Source organism: Hyalella azteca, unplaced genomic scaffold (genome assembly GCF_000764305.2).
Source record: "Hyalella azteca isolate HAZT.00-mixed unplaced genomic scaffold, Hazt_2.0.2 contig16676, whole genome shotgun sequence".
In the NCBI taxonomy this organism is placed as follows: Eukaryota; Metazoa; Arthropoda; class Malacostraca; order Amphipoda; family Hyalellidae; genus Hyalella; species Hyalella azteca.
Genome location: NW_025946486.1, coordinates 16,560 through 36,884, shown reverse-complemented (window position 1 = coordinate 36,884; position 20,325 = coordinate 16,560). Strand labels below are relative to the sequence as shown.

General features: G+C 38.5%; 1 protein-coding gene across 4 annotated transcripts in view; it reads right to left on the bottom strand.

The window, feature by feature from the left end:
- Positions 1–9: 9 nt before the first annotated feature.
- LOC108672380 overlaps positions 10–20,325 on the bottom strand; it is a 20,682-nt gene continuing 366 nt past the window's right edge. The window contains exons 2-11 of one of the 4 annotated variants that reach the window (XM_047884994.1): positions 20,266–20,319; positions 20,042–20,103; positions 12,365–12,406; positions 11,479–11,583; positions 9,649–9,760; positions 9,004–9,144; positions 7,907–8,017; positions 2,427–2,585; positions 783–1,045; positions 10–358 (exon numbers count right to left, since the gene is read on the bottom strand). In XM_047884994.1, the coding sequence (XP_047740950.1) occupies positions 260–358; positions 783–1,045; positions 2,427–2,585; positions 7,907–8,017; positions 9,004–9,144; positions 9,649–9,760; positions 11,479–11,583; positions 12,365–12,406; positions 20,042–20,080 (1,071 nt within the window). In that variant the 5' untranslated portion in view covers positions 20,081–20,103; positions 20,266–20,319 and the 3' untranslated portion in view covers positions 10–259. Of the gene's footprint in view, positions 359–782; positions 1,046–2,426; positions 2,586–7,906; positions 8,018–9,003; positions 9,145–9,648; positions 9,761–11,478; positions 11,584–12,364; positions 12,407–20,041; positions 20,320–20,325 lie in introns of those variants that run through there. The other 3 variants (XM_047884993.1, XM_018160024.2, XM_047884995.1) reach the window with 3 other exon arrangements.

Sequence of the window (20,325 nt, the reverse complement as noted above, 5' to 3'; positions counted from 1 at the left end):
CTCCAGATACGATGTGGGCATAGGACCCTGGCATTTTCCCCAGATACGATGTGGGCATAGGACCCTGGCATCCTCTCCAGATACGATGTGGGCATGGGACCCTGTCATCCTGTGGGCATAGGACCCTGGCATCCTCTCCAGATACGAGGGTTCTTCATCAATGTTTCAGTGTCACCACGTGAAATGAACTCAAAGTGCAGCAGATATTCCAGGTCAAGCCGGGCGCCGACATTGGTAGAGAGCAAACGACGCACATTTATTAATACAATTGGAATACCGAGACGAAGCCCCCCTTGAAAGTGTTGGCCAGCGCCGCACCCCGCAGCGTGAGTGTTACCGAGCGAATCCTGTGAATTTCCTGCAGAGACAAAGGCGTGTTAACAGCAGCACCGACCATATCTACTATAGCATTTCAATTCATTAATGCTGGATAAAACCAATATTAATCGTGCGGTTTGAAGTTTTTACTGACAGATATTATTGTATTTTGATTAGAAATAAACTAACTAAAGTTTCAATTTATATATGAGATATGAATATATTATTAGGATTATCGTGCATATTGAAGACTTATGAAAGAAAAACTGCACAATTATGAAACTCGCGCTGTTGATCATGTGAGGCTGGAGCCTGAGCAAATTGACTGCAAGTGCTTTGCCGAGTAGAGGAAAATATATTCTAATGTAATCTCGATAATTTCCGAATTTTTTTATTTTTTTTATCTACCACTAAGGAATAACCAAACCAGGGTATATGACACTGAAGCCTTTTCCTTCACTAACAAGTTTGGGGATGCAGAAGTTAGCGTCTTGCGTAGCGCCGTAAGAAGCGGTAAGATTGTAGCCGTCGCAAGACCCGTCACTGCCAATAAAGTGTCTTCCGAAGAGGCCAAGTGAAAAATTGGAAGCTGCCGTGAAGGTGACGCTGCAGTTGTAGGTCGGGCCGTCGGGGAACGCCTTGCAGCCGTACCCAGGGTGCGAGAACGCCGTTACGTAAAAATGGGACGGCGAAGCCGTGAGTGTGATGGTGTTGCCGCATTCGTTCACTAGGAAAATAGAGAAGCTGAATTTTCTTGAAGCAACTGTGCAGTTAGCGACGAATTCATAATTTCTAAGTTTATGGACCGAAAAATAACGCTCCGTTTCTTATTGCATGCAGAGAAAAGTAACGCTCCGTTTGCAGCAAATGTCCCAAGAGGTCATTGGGCATTAAGCGCCGCACTTTCCTCCAGAGATCCGTTATTAAAGTTTGGTATAATTGGTATAATAAGAGGGTTGAAGTTCTATTGCAATTATCTTAACACGTCGAGAAGTTGTGGGTTAATTGGGACCTGTCAAAAGATATAAACTCGCAACTAACGTACCGACTTCTTTTAATGCCGTGAATGATGTGGGCATAACGACGATAAGTTTATTAACAATGACACTATTTATTTTAATAAGAGATGTGGGTTGAGTTTCAACAGTGCTATTGGTAACTCAGGAAATAAATGAGAAAGAGCACAAGAAAATATGTATAGTGATAAATGCGATAGGGTGCTGAACAAATATGTCGTTCATTACTCACTAATGCAAGTGAGTCTCAACCTCTCCACCTCGTTTCTAACGAGATATATCTCACTCATATTTCTATAAGTGAGTTACCGAAACCTCATTGAACAATAATTATTACTCGTGGTTTTATTGCAATCTTTGCTGCTTCTGCAACTCATTTAGTCAACTTTTCAAGCATTTGTTCGTGCCTAGGAATGCAACAGATGCAAGCGTTATCTGACATGGGAATGAGCTCTAAAGTAAGACAATAGCCCGGAATTTAAAGTCATCGCTGCCACGGCTCCTACAGCAGGTTTCGAAACAGCAGCTTCCTCGGATATATTCATCCAAGGCAGTATAAATGGATATATTAGTATACAAGGTGGGCTAAAAGTCACTGACGCTTTTCATTTCTTAACATCTTTTTATTTATTTTTAATTTTAGGTTTCTCAAAAAAATTTTCAGATCCTGGAAATTAATTATGTAGAATTTCAATACCATCCAACGTACACAAATTGTAAAATTTTACTATCAAAGTCAAGGCTCATTAATTCAATCCCAACGAGCTTATCGAAGGCATTTTAAGGTGAGAGGCAACAACCACAAGCAACCATAAGATTGTGCCAACAAGCCGCAATATTTAATGGAGCTAAGGGAAAAATCATTAGATAAATAAGAGAAATAAACCCATTAACTTTTTAAAAGGATATGGCAGATATAATGGAATGAGCTCTTATTTGTGAAGCAGCAAATGGAAGGCACATGCAGGATGTTATTTTTCATACTTAACCATGAAATTTTTAAAGCTTACTAAAGTAAAATTGTGATAGAAAATCAATTTCCATCGCCTTGATATATATAACTGCCACACACAATTCGTTACTGCTACTCACGTATGTAGTAAGTTGAGTACGTTGCGTAGACAAGCACGGGCAACCCGCATGACGAGTCGGTGACGCAATATGCCAAGTCCAAGACAGCTACAGGAACTCCGTAGTAGTTGCCATCATCTCGAGGAATGAAGTAGGCCTCAAAGGCAAAGTATTGAGCAACTGTAATGAAATTATTCAATGGCATGATACAAATATTCGTCAAAATCATGAACTAAGATGCCGCAAGTAAAAAGCATAGACCAAATGCACTGCCGCATTCCAGACATGTAGGCAACCGCAATGTTTGTAGAAATGAGACTAGCAACTCGCGGGTGCAATTACGTCCATGATGGAGCAGGATTGCCTGCCAAAGACCACCACTGCCCTGGATGTAATGGACCATCATGACTCCTGCATTCCGTAATGTAGCCTTCAATACTTCTGGACAATCATATCTAGACTGTGCGTCGAACCAGCCCTCGGTCGAACGGCCACTCGTCGAAGGACGATAAATTATGAAACAGAACTATTTTATCTGAAACCTAACTTCAGATGCGGTGAACGTAAAATTATGTAATTTAACGATGCCCGGAAGTCATATTCGATCCGCGGCTTGGTGGTGCACGGCAGGTAGTGGTCAAGGCCGGAGGAGGACAAAGCCGAGTGGTTCACGGCTGATTGGTGGATGTCCGGATAGATCTAAGACGTTCGATTCAGGGCTTTTTGGTCCACAAAATTGGTAATGCACGGCTGCGCTCCCATGGAGCATTGTAATAGTAGAAAATATCCTTAGCTGCACATTCCTAAGCAGAAACAGAGATGATACTACAAGCTAGAGCATAGCAGCTTCGGCGCTGAAGAATAAGGCCTATTTTGGCCATTCGCCGATTCTTGTACTTTTCGCGACTCGTACATTGATCAAAAAACTGGCGTTTTGACATGATATTTTCAACTGACGTTGGTTTACATCATCACCGGACTTTTACTAGTTCCGTAGGGTGCTAAGCATTTCAAGGTTGAACATATATACATCGACACTACAACATTTCTCGCTTCAAGTCACCGACGTCTAGACCAGCCTTCCCGATTACATCGTTGACGCTCCGAGTATGAACGCGTTCAAGAACAGACTTGATAATGCCATGAAAAATATATGTTCAGACTTGATTTCCCAGCACCATATCGAGCCCGGTGGATGTCTAGTGGCTATTTCAAACTATCGTCAGTTGAGATAAGATCCTGTCAAAGGACCTGTGTTTAGATCTCCTGGGGACAAGTCTCGAAAAATACAAGATTCGGCGACAGGCCACATCAGGCCTATTCTTCAGCACCGACATCACTATGATATATGATATGATATAATATTAATATGATATGATATGGTATGATATGATATGGTATGCTTTTGCCTAGCATTGCCCAGTGTATTCTTGAACGCGTTCATACTCTGAGCATCAACAATATCGATCATAATGCCAATGCTAGAAGTGAGCACTGCAGTTGAAAATGAAAATATGGTGCCTTATATTCTTTTCTTGGCGAATGAGTAATGAAAACTAAAATCTGACAAGCATTATAATTAGAGTCGTTCACGGTGAGTATCACTGTAGAATAATTCGTTATAAATGTAGAGTCGTTAACTGAAACAATTTAGATTTAATTAACAAGCAAGAAATATCTCGCATGAGGATGGAAGAAATTAAGCAACATTATTTTGCGTCGGCTCCACACTTGTGCCCGAGACTGACAGCTCAAAGCAAAGAATAAAGGCCCTTTTCCACTATGAGACTCTGCTCGACTGAAAAACTGGCTTTTTCAGTCCAGACTGAGGCAGTCCGGACCATCAAGACTGGCGCGACGCTCTTCAAAGCGGTGTTCAATCTTTGGCAAGATTTGCGCTGCTTGCTGCCCGCGCAATTCTTGCCAAAGATTTTGCGCGGGCAGTGTCGCTGTGAAATCAGTTCAAGCCGGTTGTGTGTTGGGCTGACTCTCCAATATACGCACCATTGCCTGCCTCTTTGCCTTACTGACCATGTCGAACAACGGAGACTGGAGCAGAGATGTCACTGAAAGTCTTAACATAACATATTGATCTCGGCGCTGAAGTGTGGGCCTGATATCGCCTGTCGCCGATTCTTTTCCTTTTCGTGCCTTGTTCACAGAAGATCTAATATCGTTTCATTTGACCGTATCTTTTCATGACTGACGTTAGTTTCAAGTAGCTACTTGACTTCTTCCGTGTTTAATATGGTACTAGGCATTTCAAATCTGAACATATATTTTTCCATAGCTTTATCTAGTCTGTTCTTGAACGCGTTCATACTTGGAGCGCCAACGATGTCATTGGGGAGGCTGTTCCACATGTCGGTGATTCGAAGCGAGAAGAAATTTTGTCGCGTGGAGAAGTTGCAGCGCAACTTTTTTAGTTTATAGCCGTGGCCCCTGGTGTTGGTTCTTGTTTCAAATTCTAGTAATCCTTCGGGGACCTTGTTTAAACCATTAGTATACTTGTATACTTCAATGAGGTCCCCACGCAGACGTCGATAACTGAGGCTTGGAAGCTTCATAGACTTCAATCTTTCTTCATAGAACTTGCCCTTCAAGCCTGGAATTATCCTTGTTGTACGTCTTTGAATATTCTCTATTAAATTTCTGTCCTTTTCAAATCTCGGTGACCACACAACGTTTCCAAACTATAGATTCCGGCGCACGACAGCAACAAACAACTGCTTTATCACTTCTGCATCTAGGAACTCGTATGAGCGTCTGATTAGTCCAAGAAGTTTGCTGGATGTGTTTGCTTGCGTTTCAACATGCTTAGAAAATTTCAGCTCCTTGTCGACATAAACTCCGAGATCTTTTCCACACTAGATTTTTCAATCATTACTCTCTCGTTGCAACCATGTCTTCTCATACTGTAATCTTGCAGTTTATTGTTCTTCCCGAGTTGAAGTACTTTACACTTGTCAGCATTAAACCACAGCTGCCACGTATCAGCCCAGTTAACCAAACTGTCAAGATCATCTTGTAATTGCGCTTTATTTGATTCATCCTTCACTGTATTATAAATTTTTGCGTCGTCGGAATACATGGAGCACACGCTGGAGACTGCTTCTGGCAAATCGTTTATAAAAGCAACGAACAAAATAGGCCCAATAATGCTTCCTTGTGGCACGCCAATGCGCACTGATGCCCAGTCTGACACGGTTCCGCTAATACTGACTAATTGTCGTCTACCTACTAGAAAATCTCTGATCCATTGGAGTACGTTTCCCTCAATTCCCAAAGACTTCACTTTACGCAACAGCTGCTCATACGGAACACTGTCAAATGCTTTGGCAAAATCGAGGTACAATGTATCCACTGGCTCCCTTTCGTCCAGCAGGCGAGTCCAATCGTTCAACGTAGATAATGAGTTAGTGGTGCAGGATCTACCGGCGATAAAGCCATGTTGACCATCTGATATGAGATGGTGAGCAGTCAAGTGATCGATAATCCTATCCCTCACAACAGATTCCATTAGCTTACAAACGACACTTGTCAGACTGACAGGGCGATAGTTGCCGGGGCTGCTTTTGTCACCTTTTTTGAACAATGGTGTTACTTGAGCTTCTTTCCAGTCGGACGGCAAAGTTCCTTCTTTCAAGATTTTTTGAAAGTATACTGTCAATGGGCCGGCCAGAACGGTTGCTAATTCTTTGAGCAATCTGGGATGGAAGCCGTCTGGTCCACTTGACTTGTTGGGATTTAGAGCTACCATGCGCTTGAGAACCTCTTCTTCGTGTATTTCAAAACGTGTTAACTTCGAGCCGACTGGGCGCTCTTCAATATCTGGAATACTGTTCAAGTCCTCATCTGTGAACACACTGCTGAAGAACTGATTAAGAACGTTAGTTTTTAGCTTGATTTCGAGCTCTGGCATACAGGTTATAATCAGACTCGCTGCGAGTTCGTAAATAACGCTTGTAGGCTTCTTTCTTGGTCTTTAGCTGAGTCTTAACTGCACTGTTCATCAACTGGGACTTTTTGACTCTTCCAAGCGTAATCTTGGGTACACAGGCATCAACTGCAGACATAACCGTGTCTTTGAGAAACGACCATGAATCAGCCACTCTCGTGTCCTTAATATAGTCCGAAATATTCGCCGCATTCACCGTTTCACGGAGTTTATCAAGTCGCCCTTCGCAAAGTTCAAACGTTCACGCTTCCGAAGCGTCTTTTCTGCACAACACTTAATATTGAAAAACAGTGATTGGTGGTGGCTTTTGCCCAACGGAGCCTCGTGGCGAAGCTCATCTATCATTGATTCTTCACTAGTAAACACAAGATCTAGAATATTTGAGGTCTGTTTTTCCCTAAAAGAGGTTGGCTTGGTGGTGTTCTTGATTAAAAAATGAGTCTCGCATAGACTCCAAGAACAAGGATGCTGGGTGATTCCCATCTCTTGGAGAAGATTCATCTGCCCAGTCTATTTCTGGATGGTTAAAGTCAACAACGATCAACGTATACGACCTGCTGAATGACATGCTCGGTAAAAGGCTGTTTAGTACTTTATTGTTATCAGAGGAGCTATTAGGTGATCTGTAAATGACCCCTATGAGGAGGCCATCTTTGCCTTTTAGAGTAAGTTCACACCACACTGATTCTCTAGCTGATTGATGCTCTGCAGATAACTTAACTTGCAGGGCCCCATAAGAGGTTCTAACCCAATACACCTCTACTGCACTGCTCTTCATTTAATTTATGAAAACAATCAAAATCTGTCAGCTGAAATTCAACAGGTACAATTTTTCCCCCGTGATTTTTAGGGAGTGTTTCTGTAATACAAATAATGTCTATACACTCGTTTGCGATCACAGTTAACAGTTCACTTTTTTTGTTCAAAACGGAATTCGAGTTCGTGTAAAAACATTTTACCACTTTTTGTGCACTTTCACTTTGATGTATGCGGTTACTTCCTACATTATTTACAGGCCTCGATCTACGGACATGCTTCCTACTAATTACTTGCCCGCCATCTCCTCTGATTGTCCGTGAGCAGCCGGTGTTGTCTTGGCAGCTTGGAAGTGATTGACCTGATTTCCCGTGCCTTACCGCCTGATTCTCTCCTGCCACTTCTTGCGAAAAACCGCCCTTTCCAAGGGGGTGGAATCTTTCTTTACAAAAACTGACTTGTAATCAGCGGGTTCTCCGAGCTCTCTCGCTGTTTTCAGCACGCTCCAGACCTGAGCAGAATCCTTTACAGTCACCAGCAGAGGTCTGACGATGTTGCCAGCAGCATTTCGAGCGTTATATCCATCCATGAACATCGAAGAATTAAAATAATACTTCATAACTTTTTATAACAGATTAGTAATTATTGATTATTTAGTAATTAGTTATTAGTAGTTAGTGAATTGTGCAGGTCAGGCCAGCCACGAGGTGAAACGCTGTGGGAAAAGGCTAGATGGATTATTCCATTTCACGAATATGGATTTGGAAAATTATACGCGACAACTTGCCTCCAGCTGACGAAAAGACCTCCACCTCAGCATCATCAGCGACGAACTTCAAGATGCGGTACTGCTTAAATGGGATGTTTTCGACAGTGGTGTTGATGTAGGGCGCTGCGCCTGTTGAGAAATGTATTCGTGAACATTCAACAATTAATGAATGGTAAGGAATATCCTAGATGTCTAATGCATGTCAATAAATAAAATAAATAAATAAATGGTGTGCTGACCCTCCAGCCGTGCAAGTTATGCGTACAGACACAAGCCTTGCTACTAATTTGCCTGTTCGCTGGAGTAACATGTGCACTGCCGACTGGCATACATGAAAACTTAACTCTGCATAGGTACAAATGTTTCTAATTTTGGCACGATTATAATGATGTAAAATTATCAAATTATATTAGGTTCTGCATAGGTACAAATTTCTAAACTTGGTACGATTACAACATTGTAAAATTATACTGTCTGACAAGGGTTGTAAATTGGAGTTTGGAAGATGCATACTTGCTGAGTTCCATCACGTTTCCAGTGAAATTCCTAACGCAAGGCCCGAGTCAGTTTAACATTTTATCATTATTTTCCTAAACTTTTATTCAATACGAATAGCAATTCAGGTTGCACGGAGAGCTGGTCTTCTGAACACAAGTCTGAATAAGTTATTAACTATGTGAGGGAATATTTATGCAAGAAAATCTTTTAACCTCCCAGACTTCAGTGTAGGTTTTTAAAACGAGTCAATATCAGATCAAGAAATTAGCAACGGCACGCATTTTACGATGCATATGAAGCTCAAAAACCATAGAAGCTGCCACTTTACTCGTCATGAATGAATTTTCTTTCGATGCCCTCTCATGAAACTCTCATAATTTTTACCTCTGATAAATTTTTAAAATCTGGAAGAAATGTAAACATACAGGACTGGACGTACGCGCCAAATCGCATATCGAAACACCACTCATGAATCGCTCATAATTTTTACCTCTGATAAATTATTAAAATCTGGAAGAAATGTAAACATGCAAGACTGGACGCGCCAAATCGCATATCGAAACATGTTTGTCGTCTTGTATTTTCACAGATCTTCCATTGAACAAGTTTGGACTCACTGAGTGGCACGGCTGATGGAGGTCCGAAGAATGCACTGGCGTTGGTCACGTAAACGACTTCCTCGCCCGGCGAACATGAGCAGAGTTTTGAGCCAAACTTGTAAGCGGTGCAGGTTCCATTGAAAGAAAACCCAGCCATGCCTGCAGAAAAATTTAATTAACTCTTAGTATAATCTCACAGACCATATGTTTTCAGCCAATGCGCGGTCACAAATTTTCAGGAAATCTGCCGGTTACTAACTACTACTACCTGCTAAGCCCACATCGGGCGAAGGACGCTCACCTGCTAAGCCCACATCGGGCGAAGGACGCTCACCTGCCAAGCCCACATCGGGCGCAGGACGCTCACCTGCTAAGCCCACATCGGGCGCAGGACGCTCACCTGCCAAGCCCACATCGGGCGCAGGATGCTCACCTGCCAAGCCCACATCGGGCGCAGGATGCTCAGCTGCCAAGCCCACATCGGGCATAGGACTATCACCTGCCAAGTCCACATCGGGCGCAGGACGCTCACCTGCCAAGCCCACATCGGGCGCAGGACGCTCACCTGCCAAGCCCACATCGGGCGCAGGACGCTCACCTGCCAAGCCCACATCAGGCGCAGGATGCTCAGCTGCCAAGCCCACATCGGGCATAGACGCTCACCTGCCAAGGCGGCCTTCTTCGCACACTGCACCACGTCCGTTGCTGTTATCGCTTTGGTCTCATTGACGGCAGCGGCCAAATCGCTAGCCTTCACCCCCAAGCGTCGGTACGTCTGCAAGAAGGAGGCACGTTAACATCACCGTCTTATTATCTATTATCTTACGTATAGCATTAAAGTCTTCGTGGAATGTGAAGATGCAAGTGTTGGTTATACAATATGCAGCTTTGAATGCTCGCGAGACGACACGGCAGTTGACGACTGTGTTGCAGATGCCTCAGTGCTAAGGCCCTCAATGGAGATAAAATGCTTGCGAAATACGTGCGCAGATAATGCAATTCTCTGTACAATGCGCATCACACTAAATGTACACCTAATAATGCGAGTCTGTACAGTACGCATCTCACTACATTAGTATTAGATGGCTGAATTTCCTTTTTTATATGAGTACAATTTATGACCAGAGAATGCATTACGATTTTCAAGAAATCGAACAATTCTCTAGATGACGTTGGATGATCGAAGGGCATGTTTAGCTAGTAATAATAAATTATTAACGACGTTTCGAATGTAACAACATTCGTTTTCAAGTTAAGAGAAGCGTTTAATAATTAAAATTTACTGGACATAATTACATAATATACGCAAATAGAATAGAACACAAAAATTTCGAGATAGAAAATCTTTCCGCAGACAGTGTTAAAAGTTACACAAATCCGGTAGTGGAAATAGAGAGCTAAGGTCCAACCCAAAAAAATAACGAAGGTTCCAGCAATAGTTTGTCGGATAATGTTGTGCACCTCAACCTCTGCATGATGACGCTGGTGGGTTTCTCCAGCACGGTGCGCGCAATGGTCTTGTGAGTTTGTCACAAGGGGTTCCTCTGCCCTACAGATTGAAGATGGCGGGTGAGACGGTCTTGATGTCGTGGTTGTTAGTCCAATTACTCAAATGTAGTCCAAATGATGAAGAAGTCTATAACCTTCTTTGAAGCCAAATCTATAGACTACACCGGCCTCTTGGAGAATTTTTTTCAAACTTCAAAGAAGGTTATAGACTTTTTCATCATTTGGACTACATTGGAGTAATTGGACTAACAACCATGACATCAAGACCGTCTCACCCGCCATCTTCAATCTGGAGGGCAGAGGAACCCCTTGTGACAAACTCACAAGACCATTGCGCGCACCGTGCTGGAGAAACCCACCAGCGTCATCATGCGGAGGTGCACAACATTATCCAACCAACTTTTGCTGGAACCTTCGTTATTTTTAGGGTTGGGCCCCAGTTCTCTATTTCCACTACCGAATTTGTCTAACCTTTGACATTGTTTGCAGAAAAATTTTCTATCTCAAAATTTTTGTGTTTTATCCGATTTACGTGTATTTTGAACTTATGCCCAACAAATTTTAATTATTGTATGCTTCTCTTAACTTGACAACGTATGTTGTTACATGCGAAACGCCGCTAATATACGAGTATTATTATTATTACTCACTAAACCTGCCTCATGATCTACCAACGTCATCTAAAGAATATTCGACTCCTTGTAATTGTAATGCATTCTCCAGTCATCAATTGTATCCATATAAATCTTCCTAAATGTACACCTAATACTGCAAGTCTCCCTATATGTACACCTAATGCTGCAAGTCTCACTATATGTACACTCAATGCTGCAAGTCTCACTATATGTACACCCAATGCTGCAAGTCTCACTATATGTACACCCAATGCTGCAAGTCTCACTATATGTACACCCAATGCTGCAAGCCTAACTATATGTACACCTAATGCTGCAAGTCTCGCTCTATATACATCACTCAGCTCACCACTACTGAGGAGGGTCCCGGCACCACCAAGGTCCTGAATCTCACGGAAGTCGAAGTTCGCGTCCCACAGCTCAGCGGAGCAGAGGAGGTTAAAAAGACGTTGGCCTACGGGGAACGTGAAAGAGTTACTCATCACAGTTAATGATTCTCAATTACTGATTATGCTCGTCACTATTATGTGCGAGGGAACGTGAGCGAGTTACTCATCACTGTTAATAATTCACAATAACATTATGTTCGTCCCTGCCAGCTGCTAGAAGCTTGGGTTTGGGCAGTTCTTGTTCAGGGTTGCTGAATTGACCCTGGAGCTATGACAACTGTTTTGATTAGGTTTGCAGGCACTGTTCATTAGCTGTAGCTGGGCACTATTTTTGTAATAACAAACACACGTAGTTTTGTGTTCTGTATTGATTCTTTTTCGTTCGGAAAGATCGCTGCATAACAAGAGCAGCGATTTGATTAGAAAATAAGATGAAATTTTTTTGCCTCATTCTTCGCCAGGAAACAATCCATTGAATTCCGGCATCAACTGCAACTATCATTAATTACATCAAAAAATTTGCTTTACTATATGCACGATAATTAAAATTTTGCTCTATCCAATGATCTGAAGGAATAGAACATCAACATTTCATACAGTAATATTAGAATATGATGCCACTGCCTGTAGCCTATTTACATTTGAGTAGAGAAAAATTTTCGTAAACCAAGAAAAAATGATGAGCCACATGAAACACAAAATTTTTTCTCGGCTGCTCGTTGGCAGTCTAGCCTTGAGGTTTGTCAACATAATTACCTCTATATTACGATAATTCTTGATAACAATCTTTGTTGTGCATAAAGAAATTCTGCGACCATCTACGTACAGCATAAGGTCGGTACTCACGCTGTCTGGATAGGATGCCGCGGCGAGCCCGAGGCCCAGCACCTGCAACACACAACGTGATGTGATATCAAATAAGGATAAATGATACGGCACAGCTCCTGCAACACACACAACGCACAGTGATATAAAATAAGGACAAATGCTACGGCACAGCTCCTGCAACACTCAACGCGTTGTAATTATTATTATTATTCTACGAGGCATTTATCTTGGCGTTTGGTTCAAGCGAACTTCGAGAGCACGTCACACATAAGATTAATAGCAAGCGAAAGAAAAATAAACAAGAAAGGATAAGAACGGATAAAATGATTAGGCACTAGATTCATAGGCTGTACGAAATAGTTCCGTCTCTAACGAGTCGAGTTTCTTGTTCCGTTAGGGGCCGCCCCAAAGGACAGATAGTCAGCTTAGAGGTGACTCAGGCCACCTAACTGCAATCAGCGGCTATATAGGAGCCGATTGGAGGAGTCGATTGCCCGATAGCCCGAATATCGTAATCAGACCTTAAAAAGCAGCTGGCCAGGCTTTTGTGGTCAGACGCTGTTATTATAGCGAATCATGACCATCTACCACTCATGGTATGGCGTCGATGTATGAACAAATTTGTTAAGCTTACGTACTGTTATATAATAATATCATTAATTATAAGACAAAAATATCGGATTTATTTGGCTATCTTTGAAAACCACAGGATGCTTGAAGGTATGGAAATTAAGGGGTGCAAGAGCAGAAAAATACCTGATAAGTTAATTTACATTTTAACTAATTTTTAAATTTTAAATTGTAAATTAAAAATTTTGACTTTAATTAATTAACAAAATTTTAACTTTAATTTTTGAACTTTAAAGTTTAAAATTTCAAATTCAAAATTTCAAATAATCATAGCATAAGTAAATGATAACATCCCAAATTGCTGAACAATCATGGGCAAGTTTGTTTGAAACTGAATTTTGCCTGAGCTCATCAACTCTGGTCCTAACTAAAAGGTCTCAACCTTATGTACACGGGAGAAGTATGTTCAGTAAAAAATTCTTTACATAAAATGCAAATTGCAAATTTTAAATACTTTTACCTTTTGAATTTTAAATGTTTTATCTTTCACCTTTTATCTTTTGAATTTTGAATACTTTTAACTTTTAACTTTTGACTTTTAACTTTTGAATTTTAAATGCTTTTAACTTTTGACTTTTAACTTTTGAATTATAAATGCTTTTAACATATGACTTTTAACTTTTGAATTTTGAATGCTTCTAACATTAAACTTTTAAATTTTAAATGCTTTTAACTTTTGACTTTTAACTTTTGACTTTTAACTTTTAAATTTTAGATGCTTTTAACTCTTGACTTTTAACTTTTAAATTTTAAATGCTTTTAATTTTTGACTTTTAACATTTGAATTATAAAAACTTTTAACATTTGACTTTTAACTTTTGAATTTTAAATGCTTTCAACTTTTGACTTTTAACTTTTAAATTTTAAATGCTTTTAACTTTTGACTTTTAACTTCTAAATTTTAAATGCTTTCAACTAATTTATAAATTATAAATTAAAAATTATGAATTAAACGTTATAAATTATAAATACAAATTAGAAATTACAAATTCTGTATCATAAATTATAAACTATATATAAATGTTTCCCCAAAGTTTCATGAAAGTAATATGATGATTCGACACTTCTATCAGGTTTATTGATGGTGAGTTTCTGCACATAAAAACACGACAATTTTGTAATACGAGATAAACAGGTTAACGTATACAACAATATGGTTCAAGAGTATAACATACAAAATAAATACATCTAACTAAATTAGCTCTCCGAATCATCGGAGGAACTGGGCTAAATTTCAAGAAGGTACGAGTAAATACTTAACAAAACCTAAGCGAATTCGAAGGTTGCGTAGTGTTGTAGGTCTATAAACGTTCTATCTACTGAATGATATTGGCTCCTGACGACACCTCCTATTACAGCATTAAGGGATGAAATCAGATGTGCACGAGAAGCCTCAATTAAAAATAATAAATTATAAATAATTAATTATAAATTAAAAATAATTAATTAAAAATTATAAATTATCAGTTATAAATTTTTAATGTTAAATTTTAAATTTTATTTTATAAGTTATACATTTTAAGTTTAAATTTTAAATTTAATTTTTAAATTTTAAATTTTATATTATAAATTTTAAATCATAAATTTTATCATCTTGATGATTTCATCCGAGCATGCTGTTGCTAACCTTCCATGACCTGGTTGTCCAAGGAAACAAACAGACGGTAATGCTAGGTGGATTAGCAGAAAGGTAAATAAGAACCTGTTTGTTATTCATAGTGAAGTTAAAAGCGAACTTGAGGAAGCTGTGATTGATGTAAAAAAGGACACAATCAGCAGAGCTCCAAATCTTACTGGTCTTATGTCAAGATTCAATCGAATTCATTTTGAAAAGTTTGATTCTTATTTCATCCAGCCAGGATTTTGCCCGATTTCCCAATTCTTGTGGTTTTTACGTGTCGGTACATCAGCAGAGGAGTCTTTCGTGAGGAACTTTACATAAGAACTGTACGATTTAGAGCTCTGCTGATTGTGTCCTTTTCTACATCAACCACAGCTTCCTCAAGGTCGCTTTTAATTTCACCACGAGCAACAAGCGGGTCCTTCTGTACCTTTCTGCTAATCCACCTTGCAATACCGTCTGTTAGTTTCCTTGGACAACCAGGTCTAGGAAGGTTAGTAACAGCACGCTCGGATGATATTATCAGGATTATAACTTCCTGAAGATATTTCCAACTCTACCTAATGAAAGATCAAGCTCCTTGGATATTATTCGATACTCTTTCCGTTTCTAGTGACAATCTATGATCTTTTGACGCAAATCTATCACCATCTCTCGAGTTTTAGCATTTTAAATTCAATTTTGCAGATGAAGCTAAATAATTTCTTCACCGGAACACAAAATCTTGTAAACAATAGTAAACTATTCTGAGTGGCCAATTAGATAACGATATGAGATTAGTGGAACGTCTGGAAAAAGCGAATTTTGAGTACCTTAAAAAGTTATATTTGAACATGTACCCAATACTTTTGCGTGGTTTAATTTTTCTATTTGTTGAATAAAATTTAAACAATGCTTACTTTTCCATCTCCTTTCTACATAATGTTTCTAGTACCATTAGCAATATACTGACCAAATATTGAGTAAAATATTGCACTTTAACTTAAAATATAAAGAAAACTGTAATGTATCAAAAACTTTTGCGTGTCACTATTGAACACTATTGAACAGATTGTAGAATTTTCTTGTTGATACACGTACTATTATTGACCAGAGAATGGATTATATTGCAATTTTCAGGGAGCCAAAACTTCTCCAGGAGACGCTAGTAGATCAGAGGCAGGTCTCAGCAAGTACTTATGATATATTTAACGACGTTTCGAATGTATCAACATTCATTTTCAAGTTGATAGAGGTATTGAAGCATATATGTGTATATGTAAAGGCTAATGTAGATGTACATGTTAATGTGAATGTTAATGTTAATATACTGTAGTGATCACTACTCACGTGATCATTACTCACGTGATCACTACTCACGTGATCACTACTCCCGTGATCATTACTCACGTGATCACTACTCACGTGATCATTACTCACGTGATCATTACTCACGTGATCATTACTCACGTGATCACTACTCACGTGATCATTACTCACGTGATCATTACCCACAAAAGTCTGTGTAGCAACAGCGACGCAGCACTTGCCAAAAACAAGGTCACACATGTCTGGATGTTCATTTCCATTGTAATAATTGCTGTGTGGGGTTGTTGGGAGCTCTTCTGATTCTAAATAGAAATGATTAAATAGATAAAAGCTGCAGCTGAATGAATATAACTCACGATATTCGAGTTCACTCAATAGAACACACGTGAAATCCATGTTAAGTGGAATATAAAATATCCATTGCTAACATTGTTCAGGAATATAACATAGTGTAAACGAAAAATGAAAATGAAAATGAAAATGAAAATGAAAATGAAAATGAAAATGAAAATGAAAATGAAAATGAAAATGAAAATGAAAATGAAAATGAAAATGAAAATGAAAATGAAAATGAAAATGAAAATGAAAATGAAAATGAAAATGAAAATGAAAATGAAAATGAAAATGAAAATGAAAATGAAAATGAAAATGAAAATGAAAATGAAAATGAAAATGAAAATGAAAATGAAAATGAAAATGAAAATGAAAATGAAAATGAAAATGAAAATGAAAATGAAAATGAAAATGAAAATGAAAATGAAAATGAAAATGAAAATGAAAATGAAAATGAAAATGAAAATGAAAATGAAAATGAAAATGAAAATGAAAATGAAAATGAAAATGAAAATGAAAATGAAAATGAAAATGAAAATGAAAATGAAAATGAAAATGAAAATGAAAATGAAAATGAAAATGAAAATGAAAATGAAAATGAAAATGAAAATGAAAATGAAAATGAAAATGAAAATGAAAATGAAAATGAAAATGAAAATGAAAATGAAAATGAAAATGAAAATGAAAATGAAAATGAAAATGAAAATGAAAATGAAAATGAAAATGAAAATGAAAATGAAAATGAAAATGAAAATGAAAATGAAAATGAAAATGAAAATGAAAATGAAAATGAAAATGAAAATGAAAATGAAAATGAAAATGAAAATGAAAATGANAATTTAAAATTTAAAATTTAAAATTTAAAATTTAAAATTTAAAATTTAAAATTTAAAATTTAAAATTTAAAATTTAAAATTTAAAATTTAAAATTTAAAATTTAACATTTAAAATTTAAAATTTAAAATTTAACATTTAAAATTTAAAATTTAAAATTTAAATTAAAATAAAAATGCATTATATAAAATGTAAAAAAAACAACGATAAATGAAAAATGAACAATGTAAAATTAGAAATAAAAAATACAATATATACAGTAAAATGTAAAATGTAAGATATAAAATGCAAAAGATAAAATTTACTTGAATAATCTAAAGTTTTAAAGTCTGGATATTTCAAAGAGTCCGAATAGGGTGAAGAATATGAGTATATCAAACAATCTAAATACTTTTAAAAATCTGAATATTTCATACAATCTGAATAGTTTAAAAAATCTGAAGTTCTCCTCAATGCAGCGGCCGCTCTCTGGTGACCTGCCATCCTGTTGCCGTGTACATAGTATTCCGTACCACAGCTTTTGCCTGTACGTTGCCCTACATTATTTTGTGACACGTACTGGCATAAACTGTACACTACAACAGAATTTTCATAGCAGCCAGGCCATCACAGAGCGGCCGCTGCGTTGTGATGAGGAATGATTCAGATTATTTAAAATAATCAGAGTAATTTCAACATTCAGATTCTGTAAACCATTCACATTCTTCATTCCGCTGCCAGCAACACCTTTATGAGTCGTAGCAAATCATGAATATTAGTTGAAGGTTACTCCTTACTCGTAAGAACACCACAGTTCAAGTTGAAATATTCACCGAATCTTAAAACAAAGAGAAATATCCGACAATAAATGAACTGAAAGTTCACGATTTAGTTCACCTCATCGAATTGTTCATACACATATAAGTAAGTTTAACCATACGAGTACATCCATCAAAGCCTGAACACTTGCGGGTTGTTGGCTTCAGGGCGGAAAGTGCAGCGTAAACTACAGCTAATATCTATTCATTCAGCTGCAGCTTCTATATATTTTATCTATTCTATTCAGAGTTAGAAGAGTTTCCCACCACTCCACATAGTGATTAATACAATGTATATGAACATCCCGGCAGCTGTGACCTTGTTGTTGGCAGGTGCTGCGTCGCTGTGGCAACACAGATTTTTCGCTGTTGCTACACAGACTTTTGTGGGTATTGATCACGCGAGTAATGATCACGTGAGTAATGATCATGTGAGTAATGATCACGTGAGTAATGATCACGTGAGTAATGATCACGCGAGTAATAATCAAGTGAGTAATGACCATGTGAGTATTGATCACGTGAGNGCCAGGATACCGCTCGCTATCATCACCCCCGCTCCAGACGCACGGTAGCCAGGATACCGCTCGCTATCATCACCCCCGCTCCAGACGCACGGTAGCCAGGATACCGCTCGCTATCATCACCCCCGCTCCAGACGCACGGTAGCCAGGATACCGCTCGCTATCATCACCCCCGCTCCAGACGCACGGTAGCCAGGATACCGCTCGCTATCATCACCCCCGCTCCAGACGCACGGTAGCCAGGATACCGCTCGCTATCATCACCCCCGCTCCAGACGCACGGTAGCCAGGATACCGCTCGCTATCATCACCCCCGCTCCAGACGCACGGTAGCCAGGATACCGCTCGCTATCATCACCCCCGCTCCAGACGCACGGTAGCCAGGATACCGCTCGCTATCATCACCCCCGCTCCAGACGCACGGTAGCCAGGATACCGCTCGCTATCATCACCCCCGCTTCAGATGCACGGTAGCCAGGATACCGCTCGCTATCATCACCCCCGCTCCAGACGCACGGTAGCCAGGATACCGCTCGTAATTATCACCCCCGCCTCAAATGCACGGTAGCCAGGATACCGCTCATTATCATCACCCCCGCTCCAGAAGCACGGTAGCCAGGATACCGCTCGATACATATGAAAAAATTAGGAATCTGTTGACCAATTCGATAGGCTCTCATGCAGACGGTTTTTATGCCATCTTTTAATGCAGTTCATGCAAGTGCAGCAATTTATCCAATGTTTTCCTTGTAACGTCTTTTGCCTCCGTTGCTGTAGTTACATGCACTTGAGTTGTCAAAACCTTGAGACTGTTTTCGGACTAATTTTTAGTGTTTTAATTCTTGATTATTTTCATATTTATGTGATTTTATTATTATTTGCAACAATTTGATATTTGAGGAGTATCCTATTTACATGATTTTATACTCATGTTGATCCAAATTTCATTACGCAATGCATCTTGTAATTTGATAATGAATGATTGATACATTCGAAATGTTTTAGAGAAATAAAAATGTCCATCGGTACGCTGATTTTTGATTTACCAGTGCAAACGAAAAATATTGTTCGATCTATTGAAAAAATAATAAGAAAATTGTCAATAAAACTAATTCTCTGGTCTTCAATGAAACCTTATTTTAAAAATTATACATATATTTAAAAAATTGATATGAGTTTAAAAATTACTTTCTAAAGATTTCTAAAGATTACTTTCTAAAGTATCTCCGATTTTACTCATGTACAATGAATTTCTAATTTTATTTTGAAATAATTAAAAATTAATTTTTCATTTTTTCCATAAATAAATGAATTAAATTTTTTTTTTAAATTTATTCAGTCAATAATGATTCATGCATTGTCTCCAACTTTATTTCAGTGTACAAAATCTCAGATCACTTGTATATGTAGAAGAGTGTTAAATATCGATTATAAGATTTGCAGAAGACAAACAAACAAACAACAAGAAGTGAAGTTAAAGAGAAGTGTTGTATTTACACATTTATTATATAAATTAACACATTTACACATAATAAATGTGTATTTACACATTTATTATAAATTAATTATTTATTATATAAATTATTATAAATATTAGTTTATTATTTATATCATTTAAAGCGCCCCTGTTACTGCACGCGACACTCACCGTAGCCATGATACCGATGGAGACGCGGAGCTCGTGCATGACGGCGGCTTGAGTTCCTGGATTTATGGTAGCTTTGATTGAAGTTAAGAGGTAATTAGTGCTGCAAACTCCTGGATTTATGGTGGCTTTGATTGAAGTTAAGAGGTAATTACTGCTGCAAACTCCTGGATTTATGGTAGCTTTGATTGAAGTTAAGAGGTAATTATTGCTGCAAACTCCTGGATTTATGGTAGCTTTGATTGAAGTTAAGAGGTAATTATTGCTGCAAACTCCTGGATTTATGG